Below are 27,981 nucleotides of genomic sequence, written 5' to 3'. Positions count from 1 at the left end.
CTGCAAAACCAGTCCTGTTTTGGGGGCCATCTCATTGTTGCCCCTTTAGTGCACCTGTTGTTAATTTCATCAACACCAATGCAGCTGAAACTGATTAACAACCCCCTCTGCCACGTACCTGACCAAAACCTTATCAGAAAAGTGCAATTGAATTCATGCCATACCCTGATAAAAAACTGTTCCTCTAATTTTTTTGAGCAGTGTATATATATATTGTTGCGTAGGGTTAGTCTTTCTCTCAGGGAATAAAAGACACTGATCAATCCCAAATTCTTTGGGATGACATATATGTTGAGTAAGAAGGACCACCAAGACAGAATAGCAATACAAAAGTTTTACTCAAGTCAAGAAGATAAATGTCCACATACCTCATGTACGATATTGTATTATATACAATCATGTATAATATTGTATTATATACAATCATGTATAATATTGTATTATATACAATCATGTATAATATTGTATTATATACAATCATGTATAATATTGTATTATATACAATCATGTTTAATATTGTATTATATACAATGTTCAATCTCACTGTGGAATACAAATATACCAACATTTTATTTTTTTATTTTGAAAAACAGACCAAGGGACTCCAAATTCACTTTGATTGCAAATGTGTGTGTGAGTGTGTGTGTGTGTGTGTACATATATATACATACATATATATATACATATATATATATACATACATATATACATATATATATATATACATATATATATATATATATACATATATATATATATACATACATATATATATACATACATATATATATACATACATATACATACACATACATATATATATATATATATATATACATATACATATATATATATATACACGCACATATACTGTACATATGTATATATGTATGTATACATACACTACAGGCCAAAAGTTTGGACACACCTTCTCCTCATTCAATGTTTTCTTTATTTCCATGACTATTTACATTGTAGATTGTCACATCAAAACTATGAATGAACACATGTGGAGTTATGTACTTAACAAAAGAAGGTGAAATAACTGAAAACATGTTTTATATTCTAGTTTCTTCAAAATAGCCACCCTTTGCTCTGATTACTGCTTTGCACACTTTTGGCATTCTCTCCATGAGCTTCAAGCACACCTGTGAAGTGAAGACTATTTCAGGTGACTACCTCATGTTTTCAGTTATTTCACCTTTTTTTGTGTTAAGTACATAACTCCTCATGTGTTCATTCATAGTTGTGATGTGACAATCTACAATGTAAATAGTCATGAAAAAAAAGAAAACACATTGAATGAGGAGGTGTGTCCAAACTTTTGGCCTGTACTATATATATATATATATATATATATATATACATATATATATATACACATGATATACATACATATATGTATATATAGACATATTTCTAGGCGTTGTAGGGTTGCTTTAGAAAGTGTCCACACATGCTAGTGGTGTTTAGAAAGTGTCCACACATGCGAGTGGTGTTTGGAAAGTGTCCACACATGCGAGTGGTGTTTGGAGCAACCCAAGTTAAAAACACCCCCCCATTAGATTGAATACCGTATATTACCAAATAAACGCCCTTGGGCAAATAACCGCCCATGTCCTAATAGCCGCTGACCCCATTTTGTGAATTAACCGCCTCTTCCTAATAACCACCCATGTCCTAATAGCTGCCCATGGGCTGTTATTTGCATAATTTAGATTAAAATGCTACTGGGGTTGCAGTATTATTGTTTTGATGGTTTTATAGAGTACTTGGTACCATCATTTTATTTTTCCTGTATGCTGCTTTATTTAAAACTTGAAGTACTGTAGCCTTTATTTTATTTAAGTGACAGTATTATTGTTCTGTTTTGATGGTGGGCTTTATACTTGAGTACTTGGTATCATAATTTAATTTTTCCCGGTAGGCTGCTTTATTTAAAAAGTTTATTTTTAGTATTGGTATTCTATTTGACAATTGTTGCACTACTGCCATGTTGATCTCTTGTCTTTTGATAGCCTACCTCATGTTGATCTCTTCTTTGTATGTTTACAATAGCTTTTACATTTAAAGTTTTTTGTACGAAAAAAAAATACTGGACAGTAACCATTGTAACCAAATAATGGCCTGGTGCAAAAATAAATAAAAGCAGCCTGCTTCTTTTAAACGCCTGTCTCCAAAATCGATTTTGTGAAACAAAACAGCCGGGCTACTATTTGGTAATATACGGTAATCATTTCATTTCAAAACAATGTTTGCTGTTGACTGAACTTGAGTAGCAAGGTGGTGAGGAGAGTTCTCTCAGACTTAACTGCCAATGAGGAAGTGAATTGATCAACTTAAGAGTGGTATGGCGGAGTCAAAAGAGTCCAGTGGTTCCCAGTGACAGTCCATCATGGCGTTGTAGAGCTCTTCACTACGCTGCATAAAGTCTTTGTTCCACTGCTCCACATCACATTCTTCCACTGCCACTGCAACACATTTACACATCACTTAAAACAGGGCTAGGGAACCTATGGCTCTAGAGCCAGATGTGGCTCTTTTGATGTCTGCAGCTGGCTCTCAGATCATTCTTAGCTGACATTGCTTAACACGATAAATCACGAATAATTCCGCTGGTAATCAGTGTTAAAAATAACGTTCAGAATATAAAACATTCTCATGCATTTTAATCCCCTGACTTAAAACCCCTGACTTAAAACATATTACACCTCACTTAAAACATATTACACCTCACTTAAAACATATTACACCTCACTTAAAACTACTCCTGTTTAGTACTAGTCACCTCTCATGTCTACTCCTGTTTAGTACTAGTCACCTCTCATCATGTTCAACTAAATAATCTGGGAAAAGTCAGCCCTCCTAAGAGAGGGTCTTATTACAAGTATATTTCCTCCTAAGAGAGGGTCTTATTACAAGTATATTTCCTCCTAAGAGAGGGTCTTATTACAAGTATATTTCCTCCTATGAGAGGGTCTTATTACAAGTATATTTCCTCCTAAGAGAGGGTCTTATTACAAGTATATTTCCTCCTAAGAGAGGGTTTTATTACAAGTATATTTCCTCCTAAGAGAGGGTCTTATTACAATTATATTTCCTCCTAAGAGAGGGTCTTATTACAAGTATATTTCCTCCTAAGAGAGGGTCTTATTACAAGTATATTTCCTCCTAAGAGAGGGTCTTATTACAAGTATATTTCCTCCTAAGAGAGGGTCTTATTACAAGTATATTTCCTCCTAAGAGAGGGTCTAATTACAAGTATATTTCCTCCTAAGAGAGGGTCTTATTACAAGTATATTTCCTCCTAAGAGAGGGTCTTATTACAAGTATATTTCCTCCTAAGAGAGGGTCTTATTACAAGTATAGTTCCTCCTAAGAGAGGGTCTTATTACAAGTATATTTCCTCCTAAGAGAGAGTCTTATTACAAGTATATTTCCTCCTAAGAGAGGGTCTTATTACAAGTATATTTCCTCCTAAGAGAGGGTCTTATTACAAGTATATTTCCTCCTAAGAGAGGGTCTTATTACAAGTATATTTCCTCCTAAGAGAGGGTCTTATTACAAGTATATTTCCTCCTAAGAGAGGGTCTTATTACAAGTATATTTCCTCCTAAGAGAGGGTCTTATTACAAGTATATTTCCTCCTATGAGAGGGTCTTATTACAAGTATATTTCCTCCTAAGAGAGGGTCTTATTACAAGTATATTTCCTCCTAAGAGAGGGTTTTATTACAAGTATATTTCCTCCTAAGAGAGGGTCTTATTACAAGTATATTTCCTCCTAAGAGAGGGTCTTATTACAATTATATTTCCTCCTAAGAGAGGGTCTTATTACAAGTATATTTCCTCCTAAGAGAGGGTCTTATTACAAGTATATTTCCTCCTAAGAGAGGGTCTTATTACAAGTATATTTCCTCCTAAGAGAGGGTCTTATTACCTACTCAGTGGCCTAGTGGTTAGAGTGTCCGTCCTGAGATCGGTAGGTTGGGAGTTCAAATCCCGGCCGAGTCATACCAAAGACTATAAAAATGGGACCCATTACCTCCCTGCTTGGCACTCAGCATCAAGGGTTGGAATTGGGGGTTAAATCACCAAAATGATTCCCGGGCGCAGCCACCGCTGCTGCCCACTGCTCCCCTCACCTCCCAGGGGGTGATCAAGGGTGATGGGTCAAATGCAGAGAATAATTTCGCCACACCTAGTGTGTGTGTGACAATCATTGGTACTTTAACTTTAACTTTACTTTAAGTATATTTCCTCCTAAGAGAGGGTCTAATTACAAGTATATTTCCTCCTAAGAGAGGGTCTTATTACAAGTATACTTCCTCCTAAGAGAGGGTCTTATTACAAGTATATTTCCTCCTAAGAGAGGGTCTTATTACAAGTATAGTTCCTCCTAAGAGAGGGTCTAATTACAAGTATATTTCCTCCTAAGAGAGGGTCTTATTACAAGTATATTTCCTCCTAAGAGAGGGTCTTATTACAAGTATATTTCCTCCTAAGAGAGGGTTTTATTACAAGTATAGTTCCTCCTAAGAGAGGGTCTTATTACAAGTATATTTCCTCCTAAGAGAGGGTCTTATTACAAGTATATTTCCTCCTAAGAGAGGGTCTTATTACAAGTATATTTCCTCCTAAGAGAGGGTCTTATTACAAGTATATTTCCTCCTAAGAGAGGGTCTTATTACAAGTATATTTCCTCCTAAGAGAGGGTCTTATTACAAGTATATTTCCTCCTAAGAGAGGGTCTTATTACAAGTATATTTCCTCCTAAGAGAGGGTCTTATTACAAGTATATTTCCTCCTAAGAGAGGGTCTTATTACAAGTATATTTCCTCCTAAGAGAGGGTCTTATTACAAGTATATTTCCTCCTAAGAGAGGGTCTTATTACAAGTATATTTCCTCCTAAGAGAGGGTCTTATTACAAGTATATTTCCTCCTATGAGAGGGTCTTATTACAAGTATATTTCCTCCTAAGAGAGGGTCTTATAACAAGTATATTTCCTCCTAAGAGAGGGTCTTATTACAAGTATATTTCCTCCTAAGAGAGGGTCTTATTACAAGTATATTTCCTCCTATGAGAGGGTCTTATTACAAGTATATTTCCTCCTAAGAGAGGGTCTTATTACAATATGCATCATTTGAAATAGAAAACAGTTGTTTTGAAGGATCAATAAATGAGCTCAAGCATTGATGTCTTGCATAATGTTGGCGGATTACCTTCTGCATCCTCCCCCTCTCCATTTCCATCTCCTGTGTCTTCATGGCTCACCTGAGGAAGATGCAACATTTACCACACCTGAGGAAGATGCAACATGTGTGAATGAGCAAGGACAGAACCTAGCTGTCTTAGTACTGCACAGTACAAAGTATTTGATATATTTCAAGCCACTTGAAAGTTCTATTGTCAGACGTTGTTCTTAGCATCAACTCGAGCTGACATTATTCATTGTTGCCACCTAAATGCTGATTTAACGGCAACTTTTTAAAGAAGTTACACTTCCATTAACATTACACCCCTTTGTGATTTGATGAACATGTTAATAAGGACACAGTCATGTTTGATATACAGTACTGCATAGCACCTTCCAAATGTACAAACCTCCACTAGAAAGTGGACTTTTGTCTAGGCTGGCAGCCATTATTCATATTTGTCTTGTTTCTTGTAGAGGAATTTGCTTCACCGTGCAAACTTTTCTACTTACAAAGCAATTAGTGCACATTAGTGGTGCAACAACACCAAAAATGAAAGCTTCAATACGATTCAATAGTTCAAGTAGCAGTAGAGTGGAAAAACAAGTTGACTGATTGTCTTTCATTGTATCCATTAAACATATCCAGTTGTGCTTACAATCCGCAAACTATGTCTCAACATCAGAAAATGCCACAAATTCATTTGGAATATTCCGGAGATTGACGTCACTGGAGTAACGCTTCTGCATTCTGACCATGTTATTAGATCAGTCATACAGGGAAAAACTGCAAACATTGGAGAGAAATGTGCGGTCTATCATTCACCATAACTATATGACACGTTTTTCTTTTTGAGCTGTAAATAAATACATAAATAGTTTGTCTATGGGGGCTCTCTATTCCGCCCACAACAATACCCTGTATACATATCCTTAACCAAATATTAGCCATGTTGTTATTATAATCGCTAACGCAAACAAACTACTTTTTGGCGGCAGATTGATAACACAGCTCAGTAGCAGATTGATAACACAGCTCAGTAGCAGATTGATAACACAGCTCAGTAGCAGACTGATAACACAGCTCAGTAGCAGGTTGATAACACAGCTCAGTAGCAGGTTGATAACACAGCTCAGTAGCAGGTTGATAACACAGCTCAGTAGCAGGTTGATAACAGCTCAGTAGCAGGTTGATAACACAGCTCAGTAGCAGGTTGATAACAGCTCAGTAGCAGGTTGATAACAGCTCAGTAGCAGGTTGATAACACAGCTCAGTAGCAGGTTGATAACACAGCTCAGTAGCAGGTTGATAACACAGCTCAGTAGCAGATTGATAACACAGCTTAGTAGCAGATTGATAACAGCTCAGTAGCAGATTGATAACACAGCTCAGTAGCAGACTGATAACACAGCTCAGTAGCAAGTTGATAACACAGCTCAGTGGCAGACTGATAACACAGCTCTGTAGCAGACTGATAACACAGCTCAGTAGCAAGTTGATAACACAGCTCAGTAGCAGACTGGTAACACAGCTCAGTAGCAGATTGATAACAGCTCAGTAGCAGACTGATAACACAGCTCAGTAGCAGACTGATAGCAAAGCTCAGTAGCAGACTGATAGCAAAGCTCAGTAGCAGACTGATAACACAGCTCAGTAGCAGACTGATAACACAGCTCAGTAGCAGACTGATAACACAGCTCAGTAGCAGACTGATAACACAGCTCGGTAGCAGACTGATAACACAGCTCGGTAGCAGACTGATAACACAGCTCGGTAGCAGACTGATAACACAGCTCGGTAGCAGACTGATAACACAGCTCGGTAGCAGACTGATAACACAGCTCGGTAGCAGACTGATAACACAGCTCAGTAGCAGACTGATAACACAGCTCAGTAGCAGACTGATAACACAGCTCGGTAGCAGACTGATAACACAGCTCGGTAGCAGACTGATAACACAGCTCGGTAGCAGACTGATAACACAGCTCGGTAGCAGACTGATAACACAGCTCGGTAGCAGACTGATAACACAGCTCGGTAGCAGACTGATAACACAGCTCAGTAGTGCTCTGCTGCTTTACTGTGAGTCCTGCTGCTTCAACATCAAAGTTATTCTACATTGCCTCTCATCTGCATAATAGGAGGATTGAGCCATAAATCTAGCAGTTGTTCATCTGTGACAACAAACACACAAAACCAAAGACAGTGTCTACAGAGAGACTTTTCCTTGTTAACCCTTTGTGTGCATCATGATGAATTTTTGATATTAACAGAAAGATATGAACATCTTATCAGTCATCACAGTGAGAGCAGACATCGTACAGTAAGATATTGTTTAAATATGTTTGTATTCCTTGTTCAGCACTTAGCAACACTGCTACATGATGCTATAGTGTTTCACTAAAGCTGGATTTGTTTAGCACACAGCTTCTAAAACTTGTAGATCATCCTCCTTATATTCAGGTTCAACAATATAAGTTTATGGATGATAATTTTTCACAAAGTAATTGTTGTTGGCCCTCGCCAAGTCTGCATGATTTGTATTGTTGTTGATGGGGAAGGGATCTGTGGTTCCTACGTCACGCCATGACGTGACATTGTTGTGATTTGGACCATTTTAGATTCACTAATCTCTTAAAATAGCTTGTGCCTTTTGAACAACTCATGAAGTGTTCACACATAGAGATGATCTTAGAATGCTTATTAACGCCTCCTGAACATTAGAACACCTGTTGTATGATGATGCTTATTTGAAAAACTCATGAACTATTCACACGTAGAGATGATCTTAGAATGCTTATTAACGCCTCCTGTTGTATGATGATGCTTATTTGAACAACTCATGAAGTGTTCACACGTAGAGATGATCTTAGAATGCTTATTAACGCCTCCTGAACATTAGAACAGCTGTTGTATGATGATGCTTATTTGAACAGCAATGCTTCACATAGATCAGAGTGAAATGTAGTAAGCATTACTGAACCTGATGACCTGCTGTATGAGCTTCAAAAGAAAATGATTTTGAGTAATGTAACTCTTGCCTTCACGTAATCCAAAGAGCTTGGTGATTGTGTTGCAGTATATTTCTATTGTTGATGCAAGTAAATGTAACTGATTGAGCATTGAAATAGGTGTCTGATGAAATAATGAACACGTGGTGAGGTCGTTGGGAGTCCCCCGCCAACAATGGCTAGCTCATTAGCTCTCAAAATGACTGGGGAATCTTCATGAGAATGATACTATTTTGATCATATCATTTACTTTGGAAGTCCTATATTACATATATATGATAATAGCTTCAATATAGTTTTTCCACTCTACTGCTACTTTAAGTGTCACAGTTCTATATTTTTTTCCAATGCAAAAAATAATGCCTTTTTTCGTTTTAAATAAATGACATTCCTTTCAACGAGGCATGTTCTGAAATCCAGCATTGTCCAGAATAAAAAAGGGTAGCGCCATAAATGTTTTCCCCTCATGGAATCATGTGCCGTCTGAACGACCAGCACATGTACTTCTTGTCGAGTTTCCCTTGTTTTTGCATCGGCGTGAACGTGTTGCCATGTGTACAATGTTGTATTTCCACCGATATGGTTAAGCATTGTGCGACAATTGCGACTCACCGTTGTACTTTAGTCCACTTGCCATCACGGTCATACTGCGCCTAATACGAACACCGAAGCACAGTAGTCCCGAAGGCTTGTTCCCAGTAGCTACCATCCTGGGCATCTCATGGTTTAAGGTTGATGATGAAACCACCCCACATTGACCTGCTGTCCTGGTTCCCCTTTTGCCGTACCGTGGATGAAGTCAATTGTACATATTCAGTCTTTAACTGCTTGGATATTTGTAGTTTTTGAAAACTTGGCCAGCAGGCCCTAGTTTGACCGTGCCTGGCCTATACAGTACAAATGCATTGTTAGCTTTTCATTTAAGCAGCATTGTAACTGCAAGTCACCAACCTCTACACCCCCTGTCATGTCAGCAGATGTGGGTGGCATCCCCAGAGGAGGAGGCGGCGGCATCATGTGGCTGTGTGGAGGGTATCCGTAGGGCCCGTAGTTGTAGTTGTATCCCCCGTTGTAACCGCCATTGTTGTAGCCGCTGTACTGACCATAACCGCCCCACTGAGAGTAGTAACCTTGCCCCATACCACTGTATGGAGTTTGGATGTAATTGCTCTGGTAATTCTGAGTCAGGTTTCTGGTGTCTAGTGTCTTCTGGCTGCAAAACAAATGAGTGGTATTATTCAGGTACACCCAATTGGCAAGAAAAGTTCTCAAGTTCTCTCTTCCTATGGATGGGTTGGAAACTCAAGATCTAAAGTAAAGTGGTTGGCAAAGCTTCATCAGGGCCATCATTGCGGTTAAGTTTCAGGGCCGATTATAAAATCAGATTTTAACTTAATAATTGATGGATAACTATCTAATGAGTTCTGACTAAGGTTGGGAGATAAAACTATACCAGTATATATCGTGATAGACTTGTAAACAATATCAATTACCGAGCAACGAAGGAAGTGATCAGTGGGAGTAATGCCAACAGTATCAACTATCAGTTTGGTTGCGCCATCTTGTTGTCTCGCAGTTGATTCTTTGCATGGAGTGAGAAGAGAAACTAAGAACTCCTCGGTGTTGTGCTCATTCACGGTGTTTTAACGTTTAGGGGACGTGCTGTAATGAAAGAAGAAGCTGGGCGATATATGGATATACTGGTTATATCGCGGGTTTGTCTCTGTGCGATATAGAAAATGACTCTGATTATAATCCCCTCAGCTATCAAGGCAGAAAGGAAATGTCAACACAAGCATGGAAAACACTCAATGTAAACACAATTGTAAATCACATTGAACACTTAACAATAGCCTATTAAAATGAAGGTGCAAAATTAAGGAATATGTAAGAAATGCTTAAGAAAGTGTAACAAAGTAGTTCAACGTCTGAAAATGTAGACATACAGAAAGCAGAGAAAAAGTATTTTCTGCAGGTTTAGGGCAAAAAAGATACAGCTGTGCTCTAAAGAGTGAGTGCAGCTGGTGTGGTATTCCAGCATTATTTACAGACCACATTGGTCTGACAAGTCACCAACCTTGGCGTCACTATAGACAGCGATTTTAAACTTGACAAACAAGTCAATGGCGTTTTAAAATCGTGTTTTTATCATCTTCGTCTTTTAGCAAAGGTAAAACCGTTTTTATCTTTTAACCTTTTTGAACAAGTAGTGCATGCTTTTATTTCAAGTCGCCTGGACTACTGCAATGCACTTTATGCTGGCATTAGCCAAAAAGCTCTCTCCCGGTTGCAGTTAGTCCAGGACTTTTAACAGGTGCCAGAAGACGCCAGCATATAACCCCAATCCTTGAGAGTTTGCAATGGCTCCCTGTTCATTTTAGAATTGATTTTAAAACCTTGCTGTTTGTTTTTAAAACTTTACATGGACTGGTACCTCATTATATCTCGGACCTCATCCAAACTTACAATCCTGCGCACGCTCAGAGGTCCGAGAGCCAGCTCCAGCTCGTGGTGTCCAAGACGAGACTTAAAACCAGGGGAGACAGGGCCTTCTCTGTGGTCGGCCCTAAGCTCTGGAACATTCTGCCCCTCCATGTTCAAACTGCTCCCACAGTGGAGTGTTTTAAGTCTCGTCTTAAGACCCACTTTTATTCTTTGGCTTTTAACACTACGTGAGTTGTGTGGTCCTCTGTTGTCCTCTGTGTTTTAAAATTTTGATTTCTATTTACTGTTTTAATTGGTTTTACCCTTTAAAATTGTTTATAATCATATTTATTTTATACTGTTTTTAATTGTGTTTAATATTGTTGTGCAGCACTTTGGAAACATTTTGTTGTTTAAATGTGCTATATAAATAAAGTGGATTGGATTGGACTATGGTCCTTTTTAAAAATAAAAAAAAACTGCCATACTGTTGAGGTATTTATTTTATCCACAATTTCTTCAGTTATACTTTCTATTTTCGCTCCATGCAAAGAATCAACAACGTGACAGTCACTCCCACTGATCAGTGACCACTTCCTGCGTTGCTTGGTTACCAAAGAGCGAGTGCCTTTCTACATGCAACTTCCGGTTTCTTCCGACGAAGAAGGGAAAAAGTCATCTTTTAACTCTTTGAAATGGTTTTTATCTAACAAACTGTTCTTAGGGTAATTTATATTTGCTTTTTAAATGTGTATGTTTATTTCTGTTTTAAATGTTATTTTTTAGTCTGTCCTTTGCCTCTATTTCTTTGGGGTGTACAGCCCTTTGTTTTTCAACTGTGCTTGTTTTTAAAGGGCTTTATAAATAAAGTTGGTATGGTATGGTATGGTATGGTATGGTATCTAACGTTTTATCAAACGCATTTTTAATTGATAACGATTACGTGTCCATGGCGATATATATTGATAGGCCCTAGGGAGTAGGTTGTACAGTATGCAATCTCTGCTGTTTGGTGCAACTGGACAATGATTTATGAGAGCATTTACAGGTGTTTTTACATATCCTGCTTAAACACTCCACATCTTTAAGACTAAAAGCCACCACCAGGCCAATCTCTGGGGTCACAGACAAACTTTACAAAAGAGTTGTTCATTTCAAATCAAATGTGGTAAGTATACAGAATACTAAGGTTATTCTTCAAATGCCACATCAATTGTTATTTTGGTTGAATAAGCATGAATGAAAAAGCACACATATAATCTTACCTTTTGGCCAAAGCAATGCTGAGAGTGAGTGCTTTCCCCCCAAGAGTTGTGCCCTGGCACTCCTCGATTGCCTTCTTCTGCTCACTTTCCTCACCAAAATTGACAAAGCCGTAACCTCTGCAGACAAAGAAATGTCAGACTGCCTCGCCGTACCACAGCATAATCCTTACTAGGCATTTGATAGCAGCTTATATTGAGAAATAAATATATATAGATGGGTATTATTATGGTAGAACTGAAACTTGTGCTTTTACTTTAAACATCAGGTAGCATCACTTGAATTGTGAGTTGCTCTGGCTTAGCCTATATGGGAAAAACAATAGTTTTAGCGGAAAACAAGAAAACATTTCTTCAGGCTTCTAGCGAATGTAAATGTAGAAAATTGTCAATGTCCTTTTGCATATCCAGTAACTACAGAAACATTATTGTTTATCACACTTGGCAAGCCTTGATACACATATGTTAGGTACAACTCTAAGCTTCCATACCTGGAGTAGCCATACTGGTCAGTGACCACTTTGGCTCCCTTGCAGGAGGAATACTTCTTAAAGATTTGGTGGAGCTGGTAGTCATTTGCGTCAGAGGGCAAGTCACCCACAAACACTGAGAACTCAAGCCTGAGAGAAGAGGAGGGCAATTAATAGGACTTTTATATGCTGCATGGTATTGACTATGTTGATATCAGTGTGGTGGAACTATGTGTGATGATTTTGGAAGCTTTCAACAGTCCAGAAATGTCATGTTTGCTATTGAAATTGCTTTCTTTATTATTATTATTATTCTCTCACTTAGATCGCATCTTTGGGTTAGTTAACATGCATAAAAACTTTTAGTGATAGCGTGAGGTCCGGCAAAAACATTTTTATTTTCAGTGTCCCGAACACAACATTTGAAAAGTGACTTCCTAGCACCCAGTGAACTTGAGAAGACAAGTCAACCAGGCGCCATGTTTCTTACCGAGGAAGCATGCCATCCAGTCCTTCTGCCGTTACTTTTCCTGACAAACTCAACCAAAATATAGTCGAAATATACTTCTAAGGATACTCCAGCTCATAAACTTACAATAAAACATGCTTTTATTTCGTCAAAGTATCATTTTGGGGCTTATTTGCGGCCGTATTGGCGCTATATTCAGGCCTTGTTTAGTGACACACTCACGCTGGCTGAATATATGTCACAAAATACACACACACCAAAAAAAAACTCACTTTGCCAAAATCTTCATTAGCTTTGGAGCAACAAATAGGGAGAAATGATGACTTTTGTGTGAAGTATGTCAACTGTGGTGTTGTTTGCAATCACTATATAAGCCTGTGCTTTTAGTCTTGCCTTTTGGAATATTTTCTGTGGTTTTGCTGCGGCGTGTCATTATTTATTGACTTTACTTCATTTTATTTTTCACTATCAAATGCCATCCATCCAAATGTTTACAGCTTAAATAACGAGTGATTTACTTTTTTCCATTTTTAGGTGAATGGAAGCATCTTAAATATTTTCTGTTACAGACTAAAAACAATGTTAATTGGGATACAGTGTAATGCAGAGGTGTGCTTACAACAATTCTATAGACACATTATACTATTTATAGGCCCGGCGGAGAGTTGGGGGGGCAAATGTTTTCTTCTAACTGAAAATAATTGAGTAGCACTGTGGTGAGAGGATGAACTTACAAAATCTGCGTATTGTCCCCACTGTACATTGTTATCATTACTTCATTGTCCCCACTGTACATTGTGTTATCATTACTTCATTGTCCCCGCTGTACATTGTTATCATTACTTCATTGTCCCCACTGTACATTGTTATCATTACTTCATGGTCCCCACTGTACATTGTGTTATAATTACTTCATTGTCCTCGCTGTACATTGTGTTATCATTACTTCATTGTCCCCACTGTACATTGTTATCATTACTTCATTGTCCCCACTGTACATTGTGTTATCATTACTTCATTGTCCCCACTGTACATTGTGTTATCATTACTTCATTGTCCCCACTGTACATTGTTATCATTACTTCATTGTCCCCACTGTACATTGTGTTATCATTACTTCATTGTCCCCACTGTACATTGTTATCATTACTAAATTGTCCCCACTGTACATTACTTCATGGAAGAAGAAGCGTTGAAATAATATATGAAGTCATTCAACATAGTGAGGAGTGTACTGTATGTGCATTTTGGACTGGAACTGTTACCTATATTTCTAAGTAGTTGATTATTGGCACTTGACTCATAAGTTGAACTTACCCTGCGTCTGAGCGCTTGTTATGGGAGGCAAAATTGAGTTTAAAATTCCTAGGCTGTTAAAGAGAAGAGAAAGCAGTTAAGCACACACACACACAGCAAAGGCCTGTAGTATAACTCTGATATTGCTGGGAACCATGAGAGATGTTATTATGCTTATTTGGCTTTACATACCTCCTCAGTTAGACTCTCCAAACAAAGTACAACAGATACAGGCCGGTCCACAGCAACAGTATTTCAGTAGCGCTACATTTTTGCACCACCAAGTGCCATTACATTTAACTCCCGGGCCACATTTGTAAAACTATATATTTATTACATGTTCAAATATACCACCTGTAATTGTAACAGTACACCTGCAATTATTAGCATCATAATAAGGGGATTCCCACAAATATTTAATGATGCTGATTCCAAACTGCAATTTTTAAATGTATTATTGACAGTGGAACAATATCAAGACAGTATTTCATCTAACTTCTTATTCTCTTGTATTCCATACAGCTGTTTAAGCACAACATGTATTCCATACAGCTGTTTAAGCACAACATGTATTCCATACAGCTGATTAAGCACAACATGTTTTCCATACAGCTGTTTAAGCACAACCAAGTCAACAGTCCACAATAACTACTAAGTAAAAACTACTATCATTTAACTCCTTTGCTTTCTGCCCTGAAAGCCAGTGACTTCTTTCCTGAGTTTGTAAACATTGACAAAAACGAAAAATAAATATTTTGTCAGAATAAAAATAAGGATGTAATCATTGTAAAATCAATCATAAACTTAGTGCCCTGCCCTTTAGTCTACTCTTGGCCGCAAACACAGCAACAGACACTGATGCTTAATTGGTGTTTCATTATCTTTTGCTAGGGATGTAACAATAAACGGTAAATATTATGGCCATGGTAAAACTCCCCACTAAATGAAACCGTCATTGAGTACAGCACTTTGATAAACTCACAGACGAACTGGCACCAGCTCGCTAGCTTAAATGTTAACATAAAAACAACATTAAGGTCTTTCCTCATGAATAAATGACATATAAACGTATATAAACACATTGTTTGAGCAACTAAGATATTTCATTGTGCACATTAAACCTACAAGCGGTGCTCTTCTGTACTGAAGACGGAGATGTTTTTACGATGCGTTTAAGGACCGCTGAACAAATGTTTTTTTTCATTCTAAATATTAAATAAATGCAATCAAAAGTCAGCTAACAATGGAGCCTTTAGGAATGGCTCTATTCCACCTATAAAGCCTTTGAAAAAACATGCAAACACCTCCATTAAGGTTTTATATACATGATTTAAGTATACATGTAATGTAGTAACATTTAATATTGACCTATTTTCATCATTTTAAGCATATGAGGCGCAATCATTTCAAAAACGCATCACAAAGTTCGCTTTTTTTTTTCTTCACCACTGATTATTACTCACTGCGGACTTCCTGAGAGCCAACAAACATGATAAAACATCACTTACTGCTGCTGTCATTACTGCTAGTATGTTCATATATTCCCCTTTAGATGAAAAATGACTCATAATCCTGGCGAAGGAACGGGGTGGGAGTGCAGGAGGGTGAGAACAAGCCCTTTTTGTCTCCTTCTCCTCAGTTTGGGGTCCTAAATGGCTGTCAAAGTGTACCAACTTGTCAGAATACCTACTCAGACATCTTCTGTCCTTTTATGGGCGGAATAGAGGACCTCCCATTGTGTATATGTTTATTTCATATTTACAATTCCATCCATCCATTCACTACCGCTTGTCCCTTTCAGGGTCGCTGCAGCCTATCTCAGCTGCATTCGAGCGGAAGGCGGGGTACACCCTGGACAAGTCACCACGTCATCACAGGGCCAACACAATTCATTTTTTAAAAATGCATCTGTCGTCACGTCTTTCATAATCATTGTGAACGATAGGCAACATTGTAAAAAAGTGCAGTTCTCCTTTAAAGTGCTATAGTACAAACCAACATTTACAAAAATAAAAGCTTAGCCATTAAAGGGGAACATTATCACAATTTCAGAAGGGTTAAAATCATTAAAAATCAGTTCCCAGGGGCTTATTTTATTTTTCGAAAAAAAATTCAAAATTTTACCCATCACGCAATATCCCTAAAAAAAGCTTCAAAGTGCCTGCTTTTAACCATCGTTATATACACCCGTCCATTTTGCTGTGACGTCACACAGTGATGCCAACACAAACAAACATGGCGGGTAGAACAGCAAGATATAGCGACATTAGCTCGGATTCAGACTCGGATTTCAGCGGCTTAAAGGGGAACATTATCAAAAGACCTATGTAAGCGTCAATATATACCTTGATGTTGCAGAAAAAAGACCATATATTTTTTTAACCGATTTCCGAACTCTAAATGGGTGAATTTTGGCGAATTAAACGCCTTTCTATTATTCGCTCTCGGAGCAATGACGTCATCGGGAAGCAATCCGCCATTTTCTCAATCACATTACAAACACCGAATCAAATCAGCTCTGTTATTTTCCGTTTTTTCGACTGTTTTTCGTACCTTGGAGACATCATGCCTCGTCGGTGTGTTGAAGCTATTGAGCCATATCGGTATGAACCGTATGCAAGCAAAACCGACGAAAACGACACGACAGCCAGCAACACGGGAGAAAGCGAGGACGAATTCGGCGATCGCCTTCCAACCAACGATTGGTATGTGTTTGTTTTTAAGTGTTGTAATGTTTTTAAGCTAAATTATTGGTAAACACAGTTTATGTATAAAAATGTACGTAAAACCGCAAGTATTGAATAAAGTTTTCATCAATTAATATATTCTGTAGACATACCCTCATCCGCTCTCTTTTCCTGAAAGCTGATCTGTCCAGTTTTGGAGTTGATGTCAGCAGGCCAGGGAAGCTAGGGTCAATATTCTTCTCTTGATCATCTTCGGTGGCATAAGGGACGGTTGCCATCTCTGTCGTAGCATAGCTTTCGTCGGTAAAGTGTGCGGAACAAACGACTGACCATTTCGTCGGCTTTCCCCACACCCTCGTATTTTGAACAAATTTCGTCCAATTTCTTGCCACTTTCGCATCTTTGGGCCACTGGTGCAACTTGAATCCGTCCCTGTTCGTGTTGTTACACCCTCCGACAACACACACCGACCAAAGTGAGAAAATGGCGGATTGCTTCCCGATGTGACGTCATCGCTCCGAGAGCGAATAATAGAAAGGCGTTTAATTCGCCAAAATTCACCCATTTGGAGTTCGGAAATCGGTTAAAAAAATATATGGTCTTTTTTCTGCAACATCAAGGTATATATTGACGCTTACATAGGTCTGGTGATAATGCTCCCCTTTAAAACAGATGCTAAAACTAAAAAGGTTTCAGTGAAGCTAAAGAAACACAAAATATGCAAAATAGTGGCTTTTCTAACAGCGTGTCTATTTATTCTAGTGTGTGTACTTTTTCAGCACATTTGACAATACCCTATTTTGGTCACAATAACCGTCATTTGAAATGTTCAAATATGCTTAAATTAGTGGTAAATATTTGTAATAAACAAATGTCGAACAAGCTGTTGATAATTTGACAAAAGAAGAATAAATGTCAACACAATACAAGAAGCATCAGCGGGATGTGAACAGCCAAAAGCAGCCTAAGAATGGAATCAGACGGCCTTGCAAGTTCAGTTGAAAAAACTTGGAACAGACTAACATTTTGGCAGCAGATTCCATAAAAACACCAGAAGTCTTTAACAGGGTCTTTAAAAACAGCAGATCACTCCTGTTTTATACTGTAGAGGTTTTTTTCCTCCAAATGCCATAACTGTACAACAAAATATACGCACAAAAGTCCACTGCAGAGCACGCTGCTTGTCATCAATATAAAAGTCAAACATCCACTGCAGAGCACGCTGCTTGTCATCAATACAAACAGTATACTAAACTAGAAATTGCAATTTCAGTAGAAATTGCGTGTGAATTCTGAAGCCGGATCTGAACTGAAAGGCTAACAGTTAGCATGCTGGCCAGGTAGCATAATGTAACAGAAAATATGACATACTGTCAAGTACCAAATTATATGGCTGAGGTAAATATTTCATGCTAATGTTAGCATGCTACCAATAAGTATGCATCTAATACCAAAATATCTGACTCTGAGGGTTATACCTGAAACAATAGCTTAAAAAAAGCTAGCATACTATCTTGCGAACATGCTAACATTGGTATGCTAGCAATTGACTAATATTAGCAGGGAACATGCAAATTTCGTGGAAATGTGAAAGTTAAAAAAATTGCCCAATCATTTGGAACGTAAAAAAATGTCCTGGAAAATGTGGAATTCCAATAAATGTGGGATTATTTAGGAATACGCCTGTCACGAATGAACCAAACATTTTGAAAGTGGAATAAGAATAAGACAATACTGTGGAATAAGAATAAGACAATACTATGTGTTCATGATCTGGAGCTTTGACACAAAAAGAGTAATAGTGAAGGGAGAAGTCCGGCCCCTCGGTCCTTAGCTCTCTGGAAATGAATAATTAGGTTGAATAAACCCAAGGAAGGTCAGATACACTTATTGGACATGAAATCAGTATTCTATTGAAGATTGTACTAACAAGTCAGAAGTAAACAATGACTGACCGGGTTTGATCCAGGAATCCCTTTTCCATTGAGTTTTTGGATGCAGCTATCAACACTTGCTTCATCTGCCAGCTCCACAAAGCAGTATCCGGCAGAACCGCTGAAAAACGTGACAGTTGAAAAAAACGTAGAACAGAAAGTACTTCATGCACAGTCAATGTTTACACTTCCACACAGCTTGACAACAGAAGGGGCCAAGCAAGGAATCCTACCCCGTTATCTTGTGAGCAATTATTCTGACTCCAGACGGCGACTCTCCCATAGCAAGGAAGGCCTGCCTGACGAAGTTTTCATCCATGTATTGCTCCAACTAAACACAGTGAGAGACATGTACAAGTATTGTATCAATCATAACAAGAAGTATTCATCCATGTATTGCTCCAACTAAACACATGTACAAGTATTGTATCAATCACGGACGGCGTGGCGCAGTGGAAGAGTGGCCGTGCGCGACCCGAGGGTCCCTGGTTCAATCCCCACCTAGTACCAACCTCGTCATGTCCGTTGTGTCCTGAGCAAGACACTTCACCCTTGCTCCTGATGGGTGCTGGTAGCGCCTTGCATGGCAGCTCCCTCCATCAGTGTGTGAATGTGTGTGTGAATGGGTAAATGTGGAAGTAGTGTCAAAGCGCTTTGAGTACCTTGAAGGTAGAAAAGCGCTATACAAGTACAACCCATTTATCATTTATCATTTATCATAATAAGAAGTATTCATCCATGTATTGCTCCAACTAAACACATGTACAAACATTGTATCAATCATAACAAGAAGTATTCATCGGTACGAAAAGGACAGGTGCGCACTTTTTCCCCAGTTAGCTATGTTTAAAGGTGAACATTATCACCAGACCTATGTAAGTGTCAATATATACCTTGATGTTGCAGAAAAAAGACCATATATTTTTTTTAACCAATTTCCGAACTCTAAATGGGTGAATCTTGGCGAATTAAACGCCTTTCTAATATTCGCTCTCGGAGCGATGACGTCACAACGTGACGTCACATCGGGAAGCAATCCGCCATTTTCTCAAACACCGAGTCAAATCAGTTCTGTTATTTTCCGTTTTTTCGAGTGTTTTCCGTACCTTGGAGACATAATGCCTCGTCGGTGTGTTGTCGGAGGGTGTAACAACACGAACAGGGACGGATTCAAGTTGCACCAGTGGCCCAAATATGCGAAAGTGGCAAGAAATTGGACGTTTGTTCCGCACACTTTACCGACGAAAGCTATGCTACGACAGAGATGGCAAGAATGTGTGGATATCCTGCGACACTCAAAGCAGATGCATTTCCAACGATAAAGTCAAAGAAATCTGCCGCCAGACCCCCATTGAATCTGCCGGAGTGTGTGAGCAATTCAGGGACAAAGGACCTCGGTAGCATGGCAAGCAATGGCGGAAGTTTGTTCCCGCAGACGAGCGAGCTAAACCCCCTGGATGTCTTGGCTCACACCGTCCCTTATGCCACCGAAGATGATCAAGAGAAGAATATCGACCCTAGCTTCCCTGGCCTGATGACAACTCCAAAACTGGACGGATCAGCTTTCAGGAAAAGAGCGCGGATGAGGGTGTGTCTACAGAATATATTAATTGATGACAATTGGGCTGTCTGCACTCTCAAAGTGCATGTTGTTGCCAAAAGTATTTCATATGCTGTAAACCTAGTTCATAGTTGTTAGTTTCCTTTAATGCCAAACAAACACATACCAATCGTTGGTTAGAAGGCGATCGCCGAATTCGTCCTCGCTTTCTCCCGTGTCGCTGGCTGTCGTGTCGTTTTCGTCGGTTTCGCTTGCATACGGTTCAAACCGATATGGCTCAATACCTTCAGTTTCTTCTTCAATTTCGTTTTCGCTACCTGCCTCCACACTACAACCATCCGTTTCAATACATGCGTGATCTGTTGAATCGCTTAAGCCGCTGAAATCCGAGTCTGAATCCGAGCTAATGTCGCTATAGCTTGCTGTTCTATGCGCCATGTTTGTTTGTGTTGGTATCACTATGTGACGTCACGTCACAGGAAAATGGACGAGTGTATATAACGATGGTTAAAATCAGGCACTTTGAAGCTTTTTTTAGGGATATTGCGTGATGTGTAAAATTTTGAAAAAAACTTCGAAAAATAAAATAAGCCACTGGGAACTGATTTTTAATGGTTTTAACCCTTCTGAAATTGTGATAATGTTCCCCTTTAACAGGGTGTCCAAAGCACAGTTGGCAGATACTTCTTTTTCCTTTTTTTTTTTAATTGGCCCGCGACACATTCTCAAGTGAAAATAAACACAGCTAGGGTAGAACAAGACACATTCTCAAGAGAAAATAAACACAGCTAGGGTAGAACAAGACACATTCTCAAGAGAAAATAAACACAGCTAGGGTAGAACAAGACACATTCTCAAGAGAAAATAAACACAGCTAGGGTAGAACAAGACACATTCTCAAGAGAAAATAAACACAGCTAGGGTAGAACAAGACACATTCTCAAGAGAAATAAACCCAGCTAAGGTAGAACAAGACACATTCTCAAGAGAAATAAACCCAGCTAGGGGTAGAACAAGACACATTCTCAAGAGAAATGAAACATAGCTATGGTAGAACAAGACACATTCTCAAGAGAAAAGAAACCCAGCTAGGGTAGAACAAGCCACATTCTCAAGAGAAAATAAACACAGCTAAGGTAGAACAAGACACATTCTCAAGAGAAATAAACCCAGCTAGGGGTAGAACAAGACACATTCTCAAGAGAAATAAACACAGCTCGGGTAGAACAAGACACATTCTCAAGAGAAAAGAAACCCAGCTAGGGGTAGAAAAAGACACATTCTCAAGAGAAAATAAACACAGCTAGGGTAGAACAAGACACATTCTCAAGAGAAAATAAACACAGCTAAGGTAGAACAAGACACATTCTCAAGAGAAATAAACCCAGCTAGGGGTAGAACAAGACACATTCTCAAGAGAAATGAAACATAGCTATGGTAGAACAAGACACATTCTCAAGAGAAAAGAAACCCAGCTAGGGTAGAACAAGACACATTCTCAAGAGAAAATAAACACAGCTAAGGTAGAACAAGACACATACTCAAGAGAAATAAACCCAGCTAGGGGTAGAACAAGACACATTCTCAAGAGAAAATAAACACAGCTAGGGTAGAACAAGACACATTCTCAAGAGAAAATAAACACAGCTAGGGGTAGAAAAAGACACATTCTCAAGAGAAATAAACCCAGCTAGGGTAGAACAAGACACATTCTCAAGAGAAAAGAAACACAGCTAGGGTAGAACAAGACACATTCTCAAGAGAAATAAACCCAGCTAGGGTAGAACAAGACACATTCTCAAGAGAAATAAACCCAGCTAGGGTAGAACAAGACACATTCTCAAGAGAAAAGAAACACAGCAAGGGTAGAACAAGACACAATCTCAAGAGAAAAGAAACACAGCTAGGGTAGAACAAGACACATTCTCAAGAGAAATAAACCCAGCTAGGGTAGAACAAGACACATTCTCAAGAGAAAAGAAACACAGCAAGGGTAGAACAAGACACATTCTCAAGAGAAAATAAACACAGCTAAGGTAGAACAAGACACATGCTCAAGAGAAATAAACCCAGCTAGGGTAGAACAAGACACATTCTCAAGAGAAAAGAAACACAGCTAGGGTAGAACAAGACACATTCTCAAGAGAAAATAAACACAGCTAGGGTAGAACAAGACACATTCTCAAGAGAAAATAAACACAGCTAGGGTAGAACAAGACACATTCTCAAGAGAAAATAAACACAGCTAGGGTAGAACAAGACACATTCTCAAGAGAAATAAACCCAGCTAAGGTAGAACAAGACACATTCTCAAGAGAAAATAAACACAGCTAAGGTAGAACAAGACACATTCTCAAGAGAAATAAACCCAGCTAGGGGTAGAACAAGACACATTCTCAAGAGAAATGAAACATAGCTATGGTAGAACAAGACACATTCTCAAGAGAAAAGAAACCCAGCTAGGGTAGAACAAGACACATTCTCAAGAGAAAATAAACACAGCTAAGGTAGAACAAGACACATTCTCAAGAGAAATAAACCCAGCTAGGGGTAGAACAAGACACATTCTCAAGAGAAATAAACACAGCTCGGGTAGAACAAGACACATTCTCAAGAGAAATAAACACAGCTCGGGTAGAACAAGACACATTCTCAAGAGAAAAGAAACCCAGCTAGGGGTAGAACAAGACACATTTTCAAGAGAAAATAAACACAGCTAGGGTAGAACAAGACACATTCTCAAGAGAAAATAAACACAGCTAGGGTAGAACAAGACACATTCTCAAGAGAAATAAACCCAGCTAGGGTAGAACAAGACACATTCTCAAGAGAAAAGAAACACAGCTAGGGTAGAACAAGACACATTCTCAAGAGAAATAAACCCAGCTAGGGTAGAACAAGACACATTCTCAAGAGAAATAAACCCAGCTAGGGTAGAACAAGACACATTCTCAAGAGAAAATAAACACAGCAAGGGTAGAACAAGACACAATCTCAAGAGAAAAGAAACACAGCTAGGGTAGAACAAGACACATTCTCAAGAGAAATAAACCCAGCAAGGGTAGAACAAGACACATTCTCAAGAGAAAATAAACACAGCTAAGGTAGAACAAGACACATTCTCAAGAGAAATAAACCCAGCTAGGGTAGAACAAGACACATTCTCAAGAGAAATAAATCCAGCTAGGGTAGAACAAGACACATTCTCAAGAGAAATAAACCCAGCTAGGGTAGAACAAGACACATTCTCAAGAGAAAAGAAACACAGCTAGGGTAGAACAAGACACAGTCTCAAGAGAAATAAACCCAGCTAGGGTAGAACAAGACACATCCTCAAGAGAAAAGAAACACAGCTAGGGTAGAACAAGACACATTCTCAAGAGAAATAAACCCAGCAAGGGTAGAACAAGACACATTCTCAAGAGAAATAAACCCAGCTAGGGTAGAACAAGACACATTCTCAAGAGAAAAGAAACACAGCTAGGGTAGAACAAGACATATTCTCAAGAGAAATAAACCCAGCTAGGGTAGAACAAGACACATTCTCAAGAGAAAATAAACCCAGCTAGGGTAGAACAAGACACATTCTCAAGAGAAAAGAAACACAGCTAGGGTAGAACAAGACACATTCTCAAGAGAAATAAACCCAGCTAGGGTAGAACAAGACACATTCTCAAAAGAAAAGAAACACAGCAAGGGTAGAACAAGACACATTCTCAAGAGAAAATAAACACAGCTAAGGTAGAACAAGACACATTCTCAAGAGAAATAAACCCAGCTAGGGTAGAACAAATCAAATCAAATCAAATCAACTTTATTTATAAAGCACATTTAAAATTTACCACAGGGGTAGCCAAAGTGCTGTACAATGAACAGGTTAAAAGATAAAACGAGTACCGAGCAAACACAACACAACACAAACAGAACACGATAAAAAATAAATAATTAAAATAGAATTAATAAAAACATAAAAACATAAAAACAGGATCACAGCAGGTGTATTATGGGGCGCCATTGCAGGATGGATATCACTCAGTGTTAAAAGCCATGGAATAAAAGTATGTTTTTAAGAGAGATTTAAAAACAGGAAGAGAGGAGGCTTGTCTAACACTCAGGGGTAGGTCGTTCCAGAGCTTGGGAGCAGCAACGGCGAAAGCTCTGTCACCTCTAAGCTTCAGCCTAGTGTCAGGGACCGTCAACAGCAGCTGATCGGCTGATCTTAAGGATCGGGTGGGGCAGTAAGGCTGAAGGAGGTCGGAGAGATAGGTTGGCGCGAGGTTGTTTAGACATTTAAAAACAAATAAAAGGAGTTTAAAATTGATTCGGTAACGCACAGGGAGCCAGTGAAGGGACGCTAAAATAGGGGTGATGTGCTCACGTCTGCGGGTCTGTGTTAGCAGACGAGCAGCAGAGTTCTGCACGAGCTGCAGGCGGGCGAGGGAGGCCTGGCTAATGCCTACATACAGGGCATTACAATAATCAAGACGAGTCGAGATAAAGGCGTGGATTAATTTCTCAAGATCATGTCTTGATAGAAGCGGTTTCACTTTCGCTATTTGGCGTAATTGATAAAAGCTTTTTTGAACGACGCTGCTGATTTGTTTTTCGAATTTAAAATCTGAGTCAAACTTTACCCCCAGGTTTGTGACAGAGTCGCTGAGATACGGGGTCAGAGTGCCGAGGTCAACGTTGGGGGAGGGAGAGCGACTTGGACCGAACAACATAACTTATGTTTTATCTTCATTTAGGCTCAGGAAGTTAGCTGAAAGCCAGACTTTGATGTCGTGCAGGCAGTCAATAAGACGTTGAACCGTGTTATTTTGTGCCATGGGAAAATAAATCTGGCAATCATCGGCATAAAAATGAAATGCAATACTGTACTTCCTAAAAATAGAACCAAGGGGGAGAAGGTAAAGCGCAAATAAAATTGGGGCAAGGATTGAGCCCTGGGGGACCCCATGTGGTAAAGGAGCTGTGGACGACATAAAACTGTCTACTTTTACACAAAAACTCCTGTCGGTTAGGTAAGAACAAGACACATTCTCAAGAGAAAAGAAACACAGCTAGGGTAGAACAAGACACATTCTCAAGAGAAAAGAAACACAGCTAGGGTAGAACAAGACACATTCTCAAGTGAAAATAAACACAGTTAGGGTAGAACAAGACACAAAAAACTAAACGCAGAAATGTGCGAGCCAAACTTAAATTCTAACCTTAGCATGCCAACAGTTAACATGTGTCATATATGACTCTGTGATGCAACATCAGCTAAAAAAAAGTTGTCATTTTAATGTTAGTCGTGCTTCGTGAGGCTGAGCCAATCAGTGGCAAGGATACTGAACATTCCTGAGGCTGAGCCAATCAGTGGCAAGGATACTGAACAGCGCGGCCTAATTGTTTTGGTCCCGTATAGCGGCCAATCCTACTGTATTTTGGATATTTCTTATTCATTTAGGTATTTTCAGCTTTGAAAATGCTTGATTTAAGGCATCATTACGTTGACTTTGCTGTGTTACTCACAAAGCTAAGCTAATGGAAGTGGCCCCGCAGCCTTCAATAGTTCTTCTATGCGACCCTGGCTGGAAAAAGATTGTGATTGAGAATGCAATATTTAGTACATTTGATGACAGTAATCCATCCATCCATTATATACCGCTTGTCCCTTCTTTGGGCTCGCGGGGGAATGTCAGATTATTAGTGAAGGACTGATGCGTCTTCATGAAGCGGCGGGCATAACACGCAAGTAGCTGAATTATGAGTGACGATAAAGCCCCAAAGTTAAGTCCACTATGGTGTCTGTGAAAAGACGGTCTTTGTATGCAATGAATGTGAAATTGCTGAAGTTTGAAGTATGAATGATGTGAGCATGCTAGCTAACAGGGAACATACATCACCCATCCACAGACTTGTTTGCCGGTTAACCATCTTGTAGCAGGGGTCGGGGCCGAGGCGAAGAAAGGTTTGGTAGTGTGACAAATGAAATGAAATGTTCTTTTAAAAATTAATCTTTTAAAGTTGACGCGGCGCAAATAGACCAGTGCTTTATTTGCCCTTTTTTACACTTCCGCTAGTATTCTTCTTCGTTGGTGACAGCCTACATGTGAGTGCGACACTGCCCCTCAGCGTATAGCCGCTAGTATTCTTCTTCGTTGGTGGCAGCCGACGTGTGAGTGCGACACTGCCCATAGCCATAGACATGTTCTGAGCGCTACTGCCTACTGACGCTGACGAGACGCGGGGCCGCCATCTTGGAGTGGTGATCCGCTCCACTCAGTACAATTCCTTTGGCAGGAGCAATGAACTGTCAGCGCATTTAATTCATCTTACCTCACTGAATACCACTGATTTTCACGTGTTTTTTTGTCATACGTGTAGCTATGATAAAGGACACATGTTTTATTATTCATAGTTTGCTTAACAGTGATATAATATTCTTATATGCTATAAGTGACCAGACGTCCCAGATCAAAAATGGGAATATAACTACAGAGAAGGGTCAGCTATTTTTAAATTTAAGAAGCAATATGATTAGGTTATATATACATGCTACATAAACAATGTATGAATACATTAGATATCTATAGACTGTATCTCTGTTGCTGCAGCAACAGAGAGTTTATTCTGTCTTGACACTTTGTATTGATATTTTGTATTACATTCTTCCCTTAAATGATAATGTTTACAGTGATTGTTTTATATGTATTTTTTATGTATGTCGCTTTGGATAAAAGTCCCACACATTTCACGAAGGTGGGCTACACAAAATTGGGTTGGAAAGCTAGACTAAATTTAGACTTGTATAGCCACTGTCCATCTGATTGTCTAGTTAGCTAACATATATTACACCCCCGACACAATCTGGACTGTGCTCCTAACTTTTACCCCTGTTGGCTTTTACAATCTTTATCTTCATCATTTATTTCAACTTTATGTTATTCAAGAATGACATTTTTAAATGTAATTAATTTCATTGACAAGCAATTCTATTATGGTCATACTCTTGTTTGCTAGCAGCTAGGATTTCAGTACTATTGAAGATATTTGCTCCTTCTCAACTCTGTGCTAATATTCTTTTCACAAAATACAACCAATAGTACGTTCAAGTTAAATCTTACTTGTGAAAAGTAATCCCCCGATTCCTATTTTTAACAGTCCGCTCATTTGAACACCATCTTTGTTTTCTACCTGTCAACTGTCAGTTTAGCATCTTTGTTTTCTAACTGTCAACTGTCAGTTTAGCATCTTTGTTTTCTACCTGTCAACTGTCAGTTTAGCATCTTTGTTTTCTACCTGTCAACTGTCAGTTTAGCATCTTTGTTTTCCACCTGTAAATGGCAGTTTAGCATTTTTGTTTTCTACCTGTCAACTGTCAGTTTAGCATCTTTGTTTTCCACCTGTCAACTGTCAGTTTAGCATCTTTGTTTTCTACCTGTCAACTGTCAGTTTAGCATCTGTTTTCTACCTGTCAACTGTCAGTTTAGCATCTTTGTTTTCCACCTGTCAACTGTCAGTTTAGCATTTTTGTTTTCTACCTGTCAACTGTCAGTTTAGCATCTTTGTTTTCCACCTGTCAACTGTCAGTTTAGCATCTTTGTTTTCTACCTGTCAACTGTCAGTTTAGCATCTGTTTTCTACCTGTCAACTGTCAGTTTAGCATCTGTTTTCTACCTG

At 38.9% G+C, this 27,981-nt stretch overlaps 1 protein-coding gene across 2 annotated transcripts; it reads right to left on the bottom strand.

The window, feature by feature from the left end:
• Window positions 1–344: 344 nt before the first annotated feature.
• Window positions 345–26,410, bottom strand: LOC133582706 (tRNA selenocysteine 1-associated protein 1-like). 2 transcript variants are annotated; one of them, XM_061936742.1, is made up of 9 exons: window positions 26,200–26,410; window positions 18,983–19,080; window positions 18,771–18,870; window positions 14,150–14,202; window positions 12,385–12,513; window positions 11,897–12,013; window positions 9,159–9,420; window positions 5,224–5,275; window positions 345–2,471 (listed from the first exon to the last, which is right to left on the bottom strand). In XM_061936742.1, exons 1-9 carry the CDS (start codon window positions 26,233–26,235, stop codon window positions 2,335–2,337), a joined length of 984 nt encoding a protein of 327 aa, XP_061792726.1. In that variant the 5' UTR covers window positions 26,236–26,410; the 3' UTR covers window positions 345–2,334. The 2 variants fall into 2 exon arrangements, 1 of the variants encoding a protein (XP_061792726.1); XR_009812570.2 differs by having other exon boundaries at window positions 2,395–2,471; window positions 5,224–5,302.
• Between the last annotated feature and the right edge of the window lie 1,571 nt (window positions 26,411–27,981).

The sequence above is a fragment of the Nerophis lumbriciformis genome, linkage group LG03 (genome assembly GCF_033978685.3).
Source record: "Nerophis lumbriciformis linkage group LG03, RoL_Nlum_v2.1, whole genome shotgun sequence".
Taxonomy (NCBI): Eukaryota; Metazoa; Chordata; class Actinopteri; order Syngnathiformes; family Syngnathidae; genus Nerophis; species Nerophis lumbriciformis.
This window is presented reverse-complemented; position numbering and strand designations above follow the sequence as displayed.